This window comes from Apis dorsata, unplaced genomic scaffold (genome assembly GCF_000469605.1).
Source record: "Apis dorsata unplaced genomic scaffold, Apis dorsata 1.3 scaffold_61, whole genome shotgun sequence".
NCBI classification, from domain to species: domain Eukaryota; kingdom Metazoa; phylum Arthropoda; class Insecta; order Hymenoptera; family Apidae; genus Apis; species Apis dorsata.
Genome location: NW_006263361.1, coordinates 241,962 through 249,316, shown reverse-complemented (window position 1 = coordinate 249,316; position 7,355 = coordinate 241,962). Strand labels below are relative to the sequence as shown.

The 7,355-nt window shown below is 47.0% G+C and overlaps 1 protein-coding gene across 1 annotated transcript in view; it reads right to left on the bottom strand.

Moving 5' to 3' along the window:
• Positions 1-7,355, bottom strand: part of LOC102680156 (LIM domain only protein 3-like) — a 64,724-nt gene that overhangs the window by 23,352 nt on the left and 34,017 nt on the right. Inside the window, exons 2-4 of the mRNA XM_006609844.2 lie at positions 4,312-4,434; positions 4,077-4,214; positions 3,306-3,431 (exon numbers count right to left, since the gene is read on the bottom strand). Coding sequence (XP_006609907.1) covers positions 3,306-3,431; positions 4,077-4,214; positions 4,312-4,394 — 347 coding nt within the window. The 5' untranslated portion in view covers positions 4,395-4,434. The remainder of the gene's footprint in view (positions 1-3,305; positions 3,432-4,076; positions 4,215-4,311; positions 4,435-7,355) is intronic.

Here is a 7,355-nt window from a genome sequence, read left to right as displayed (position 1 = left end):
CGCGCGATGGTTGCACGCGTGTTTGTCCTACCAGAGATTGGAGAGTGGCGAGGGTGGGGGAGGGGGAGAGGAGCTCGAACCCTCCTCCAAAGTTTACTCTCCCCATCGAGTCGAGTTGGTTAAGTTTTTGCGGAACGGGCGATTAACGCGGGTTAGATAGATAGAAACGGACGGATTCTTGGAGGCGAGTGAAGTCGGATGGGCGGTGGTGAGGCGAGGTAAGGCGAACCACCGTCCGGGGGGTTGTAGCTAAATTGGCGGCAGTATATTACCGGTCAGACTCCCGCATTTAATTTGAATATAATCGTGAAAGGAGATCTCAGGAGCTCGGGGGCACTTCGCGACGCAGAACTGCGTGACGGTGACCGGAAGTGCTCCCGGGACACCGGAAACAAAATGGCCGCTCCCTTCTACGCGACTTGCCTCTTTCCACCCCGCGCCACCTTCCTACTACCGATCTACTATCCACCTACCTAACAATCTACGCCTCCCTCCCTCTCTCTCTCTCTCTTCTTCCAACCCTTCCAAAGAGCGTGAATTCGAGACTTAACTTTGCATTGTTCGGCCTCGAACATCGAAATGCTCGCCCGTCTTCGCTCGTACGCGATAAGGGGACATTCTTTTTTCTTTTTTCTGCGCGCGGAGGCACGCATTCGCATAAATCGCGTATCGCGTATCGTTGCCGTTGGCTTCGTTCGTTTTCCAACGGTTGATCGTTCGCGTCGTCGCTGAAGAGATTATTTCGGAAACGTTTCTATTCGCGGTGCGCGGTCGAAGTGGAAGTTTAATGATTTTCGAGTAATTACGAGGGCCGGGCGATGACTCGCGTGGGAATGCAGCAGAGCAGCGTGTTCGATAAGCGCCACGGAACAGTAACAATTATATCAGGCTGACTCGTAATGCCTAAATACAATATAAGCACGAACAATGGACTATAGTCCTACTAGGAGCCGTACACCCGCTCGTACAATACCTGCTGTGAATTCATAGACAAAGGACGAGGTCGAAGCTTTCGTCAACTTCGGATCAAGGGGTCGAAAAAGCTCTTCCGCTCGAGATGTCTAAGCTCGTCTAATTGACACCGAATCCGCGTAGAATGATGACTCTTGAAAGAGATTATATATATATATATTCTTTTTTCTATTTAAGACAGAGTATCATTTGTCGCAGAAATCGAGATACGCGAATTGAGAAAAGGATAAGGTTGTCGTTTCATCGATCTCTGATCGTCATAAATTGTTTGGCGGTCAACTCTCGTATATACAGATCGTATCGATCACTTTTATCGATGACGGAACATACCTGTTAATGGATAAACGGAATACTTTTATCCGGCTATACATCTCTGCGAAAGGAGACGAGCGGAATGGGAAGAGAGCGATCGAGGGAGGAAGAGAGAAGGAGACCTACCCTCTCGAGTTTACGATGTACGACTCGGGTTAGGAGCGTATGATTAAACAACTCAGGTGTTTTATGCTCGACTCGTGGAGATCGCGTGACCCAACGGCCACATCCGTTTCCGTTTTGCCTACGGTCAACCGCTTCGACCCCTAACCAATGGTTCGCCTTAAGGGTTGCACGTTACCTTCGACCACGAAAGAAAGTATACTTTCGACGTATCTTTAACCAGTAATCGGCTTCGCTCGATAGTCACGTGCTTCCCGTAGGAGCGCGCCGAGCTAACCTTTACCCGTGCGGCTCCATATCCTTCCGTTCTTTCTTTTTTCCCTTTCCTTCTTCTATTTTTACTCTCTGCTCTGATCATCGCGATACCAAGCCCGTTTACATGCTAAAAAAAATTCTATTTTTAATAGCGGATTATATTTTAAATTCAGAGAACCTTGTTGCCTCGTTCGACCAATCCCTTAGCTCGAGCAATCTTTCTCCATCACTCGCGTGCACGTCCCTTTCGTTGGGTGTACCCGAATAGGACCCGAGGATACACCCAAGGAAGCGTTCTCAGGTTGGCGAAAGGTCGGAGAAATGTCGCGGTTTGACATTAGACTTAAATGCCGAGTCACTCTTCCGACCAAACTCTTGCGACTCGACCTGACCGAACCAATTCCTGCATTTTCCCTTCCACCCTCTCCCGTATTACTTTCGAAGCTTTCGAGCGCGATCGATGCGCCCTCTCTCGTTAATTTCGTGCCCATAGGATTCGAATATTGGAGGAATAATTCCGGCAGGAAAATTAATTAATTTGCTAATTTCGGATTATCGAAACGCCGGTTAACGCGCACAACGAAACGTCTCTCGACGGCGGACGGCGCGGGTGGATATTTGGGCCGCGCGCCCTCGGGATTCGTTAGTTTTCCGGGAAATTAGTGAGCATGATTTGCATCTGACGTACACCTCGAGGCGTCTACACGTCGCTCGCATAGTTTCGCAACTCTCGACTTTCCTCTCGCGATCTCCTCTCTCCTGCTAGATGTCTCAACCCTCTCCCCGCTCCATCGCGACGCCCTCACGTCAATTATACTCACGTCAAGGGAGGAAAATTTCATTGGACTTGTTCGTTACTTGGTTGTAACGGATCCATTTTTCAGGAATTTCAAATTTCCACGGAAATGGAATGCTGGTTTCGCGGCTCTCTCGAAAATCGAAGAGATCGTGTTCCATATTTGTATCGTGCGCTTTCGATCAAAAAATAATTCGATAAAATATATACGTATTTGGGGGAAATTGACAAAGGAGGGAAATTACGAGAAGGGTGTAATTAATCCGATTTTATTGCCGAGCGATAGAGAGAGAGAGAGAGAGAGAGAGAGCGACTCTTACTCGACGGCTTCTCGATTCTTGCGCCGATTATCTTCATCCGCCGGATTCACCGAGGTGTTTCGACTTAAACACAGACTCGAACGAGCTTCGAGCTTAACTTGGTTGTTGTGAATAAGTAAGCGAAGTGTTGCGAAGTGCTGCAGAAGTTTAGCCAAGCCCCCAGGCGCACGGCCGGGTTGGCTCGAATTAAATTGTTATACGGATGAGCTGCCACGACGAATACTTCGCAGAAACCAGTGACTTTCCCACCACCATTCTCCCGGGTGTGAATGTTTAATCACAGCCTCTCCCTTATTATTTAATAATATAATATCGCTACCGCGCCTAAAACTAAATCTCAACGAGATGGTCTCGATTGATGATTCTCAACGACGAACTATTTTTCGCGAGAAAAATTTTCCTAGATAGAAGAATTTCTATTTTTTTTTTCGAATTACGAAGTGTTTCGATCCGGATGTTGCAATAGCTCGAAACGTTGATAATATTGCGCGCTGATAGATGTTGTAAGAGATCGTAACACCTCTTACCTGTAGTTACATTGTTGACACGCAAAACACTCCAAATGGTAGACGTTGGTCCTCGCCCTCATCACCATCTCGAAGGCTGGGATGGTTTTGTTACAGGCCGCGCAATGGCCAGTGAGTCCAAACAATCTGTCACAAATTGAAAAACAAGAGGGCTGGTACTATCGTATCGGCTTGTTATTGCTGTAAGAAATTAAAGAAAGTGGAATCGAGGAAGAATCGTTCCATCCACGATATCTTGTATTTCTTTCGATGTATCCCCGCGAGTTATCCCCGCCAACGATGGCAGACTTTTAGCTAGGTTGGAACAAGAATCAATAAGCTTAAGGACGAGCCACGAATATGCCATCTTCAAATATTGGGCCATTAATAAAGGGCATGGTGGGTTCGATAGCGAAGGTTCCTCGCAGACGCGCCACCTGCGCGCGTTCCCTCGGGACTTTGTAATCTCAACACGGTTTATTTGCCCTCGCCTGTTTATATGGGACGTGGATGTATTCAATAAGGGAAACTCATCTGTAAAATTCGATTTGTTGCTTCCGTTCGCCGCGTCGAGGACTGCCCGTACGTGGTGGTGCTTAACGTCTCCTTTTCCACTTTGCCCTTTATTGACGTCCCAATGCACCACGACACAATGAAATATGAAACGTCAACGTTGTCGGAGGGCAGAATGGAATTATAATATTATAACGGATTTTCGATTCTTTCGCGAATATATATATATATATATCGAATAGGAAGAGGAAAGAAGAGAAAAGAGGTGACATAGCTTACTGTAAATAATCCTTCTTGCACAATATCAGATTGGATTTTATGTAAAGCGAGGGACCAGCTTCCACGAGTCTGCAATTGCAACTGTTGCACTTTAAGCAATCCTCGTGCCAGAACATGTCCAACACTTTGAGAAGATACCTATGGGATTTGGAGAAATCGTGTATGTTTGAATATTTTTGAGAGATGCGTTTGGAAAAGAATCGCGGGTAATGATAAATTTATCCGAAATATTTACCTTTCCGTAATTACCTCTCCGCAACCACCGCACTCCCGTTGCACAGCCCCGCTCTTGCTCGGCTCGCTTTTCGTCCCATCCATTGTGGCTTCACGATCACTTTTCGATTATTATTCCGGTACCCTGAAACACAAGCGAAACAACCTCGATTGATCACCGCGCCAATTTCAAACAAACAAACTGTAACGAACGAACCATTATCCCGATGATAATCGATCGATTAATTTTAGTTGGTTGTCAACCGCCGATTAGCCAAGAATGGATCGACAGGAATCGTGGAGCGACAAGAATCGAACGAGTAATACGCTTGATACGTGACAAGTTCGTACGGCATATGGCGGTCGAGGAGAAACTTGGCCTCGTCTATCGAGCAATTAGAGTTACAGGTTGAGAATTTAACGGCGCGGTTAGTGCCATCTGTGTCCATCGTGGGTGCGGGTGCTCCTGTATTTTCCCCGCCCGCACCCTCCGCCCGCCTCTTTCTCGCGCGATGCGGTCAGAGTTTAGAATCGAATTAGTTTGACCCTCTCTTCTCTCCACTTATTGCGCGTTTAAGCGGCACCGGTCCCCGGAACAACCGCCGGCTTGTCGGGTAACGGCTGCGCGAGCTTCCCGATAAACATTAATTGTTTTCGCCCAAAGACGTATGTATAATCCACCCCTGCCCTCCGTTTAAACGAAATTTCGGGGTTTAACGTTTATTTAATCGGCACCGTTTGCCTTCTCCCGTTCCATTTTATTTCACCGGCCCGTTCCACGTTATTGAAACGAATTCGAAAATATCGGCCGGTTTTTCGCACGATAAGTTGTAAATAAAAAGTACAAATACCGGTATTCCAAGTATTCCGCGCGATATTTGATTTCGCGTTTTTCTTTCTTTTTCCTTTTTTTTTTTTTTTTTTTTTTTCGATCGATCGATCATTCTTCCCGTCCATCCGAAAAATACGACGAGATCCGAGGCGAACCGAGGGGGATGATGGTTATTTTAGAGATAATTTCGAAAATAACCGTTGGACGGAAGATCGTCGTTCCGATTCTGATTCGTACGTGTACGTTCGTTACGATTAATCCGGGCAGACTTAAATTGCGCGTCTTCTGTGTCCACACGGATCCGTTCGATCCCGAGCCACCCTGTATATTTACGAGTACCCGCGGATGCTATGAGCAAAGTTTGTGCGGTTTCAATATGTCCTCTCCCTCTAGCCTGGACACAATATTACAGGGACGTTAATATCTTCTATGCGGTTGAGACTGCGAAGCAAATATTAATATCGTGTCCTTTGATACGTTAATTAATAGAAGACGAAATATATTCGAAACTCGTGCGTTTAGAACGGATATTATAACCGCTCGATCTTTTGTCCACTGTGTGTCTTCGTCTTCTTTCTCCTTTCCTCGATCAATCCTCCGTCGTTTTCACGCGTATATTTATCACCCCTTCGAGATCTCGAAACCTCGAATCTCGTCGATGGAGACGGGTCGGTTAATTATGTTGAAATTATTGCGTGCAGGCCCGATTATCGATATACACCGAATATGATCTAAATAATGGTACAATTATTATGCGTAACCTTATACTCCTATAAGTGTAGAGTGATTAATGGAATAACTAACTAGCCAGGTAAATTATGCAAACTATTAAATTCGAATGCGCGCAAAGTTGGCCACATAATAATCGCGTTAACGATCGAGTCCCACCTTCTCCCCCCCCTTTCCCCCCCTCCTCTCCCTCGTTGAATTTATACGTCGGACGTTAATATATTTTATTGTTATTACAGGTTGATTAAAGTCATCGTTAATACGTCCCTTTCGGAAAGTATGAGGGTGGCGTACGTTTTGTTCCATTCCCCTCTCCCCTTTTACGTACGCGGATAGAATTGTATACGTGTCGCCGATCGATGACGATATTTAATAATTCGAAAACGCGATCGCCGCCGCAATTGGGGTGCGCGACACGGCCGCACTTTCGATCACGGGCACGGGCCAGGGATGGAGCGAGAAACGAATTCGGATACGATCTCCTTCCGGAGATCTTTATTCCGCGTAACAGCGAGCGAAAACGAGGCTCCATCCCAGAAAAGTATTTTCGAGTTAGGCATAGCGGAATTCGACCGCGGGAATTCCTGCGGGAGCCAACCTGAATACCAGCGACGACCTCGAAAACCTTTGCCAGAGACTGCACGCTAGACGAGCGGTCGGTCAATTTCCACTTTGTTCTCTGCAATTTTCGGCCCTCGTCGCGTAACTCGTCGACCTCGACCAAGGGAGCAAAGGATAGGGCAGGAGGGGCAAAGGGAGGGCGGCGCGTATCGTCGTTCGAAGAAAGAAGAAGAAAGCGGCGTTTTTAATTCATCGACGGCCGGCTTCGGTTCCGATATCGATATCGCGCGCGTTGCCTTTTCGTGGTTCGCGTGGCGGATTTAATCGGTCGGTAGAAGTTAGGTATCGTATTAGGGAGGAGAGAGGGAGGGGGAGGGGCACGGTGGTAACGGTTCGTTGGAACGTAACCGTGAAGGGTCTATAACGAGAGCCGCTTTCCCTTCGAGAGCGGCTCGCATCGCTGGCGATCTGTTCATCAGGTACGTGATCAGATCATCCACGGGCGCTGCTCCTCAAAGCGACGATAATTCGATTATCTCGTACATGTTGGACAACCGCCGACATGTCCTCCAATTGCTAGATCTCTTCTTGCTTAACCATCTTCCTGAATGTAATTAAATTACTTCCGTGTAATCTGCGTTCACCCATCGGGACCACCCCTCCCTCCTCCTTCTCTTTCTTTTTTCCCCTCGCTTCGAACCGATGACTTTGAACTTCCACTTCGACGTCATTGCTCGACGTAATTATCTCACGCAAATATCTCCATCGTATTATTCGATCTCTGTTAAGAATATTCGGTTTCGAACTTTGAAGGAAATTTTATTCTCTTTCATCGCTTTCTTGGACTCGAGGATCGTCGTCCAAGTATCTTTGTAACGGAAACGTGGAACTGCGCATTGCGGAGAACGGTGCAAGATTTCCACCGTGGAAACGAAAACCGTGGA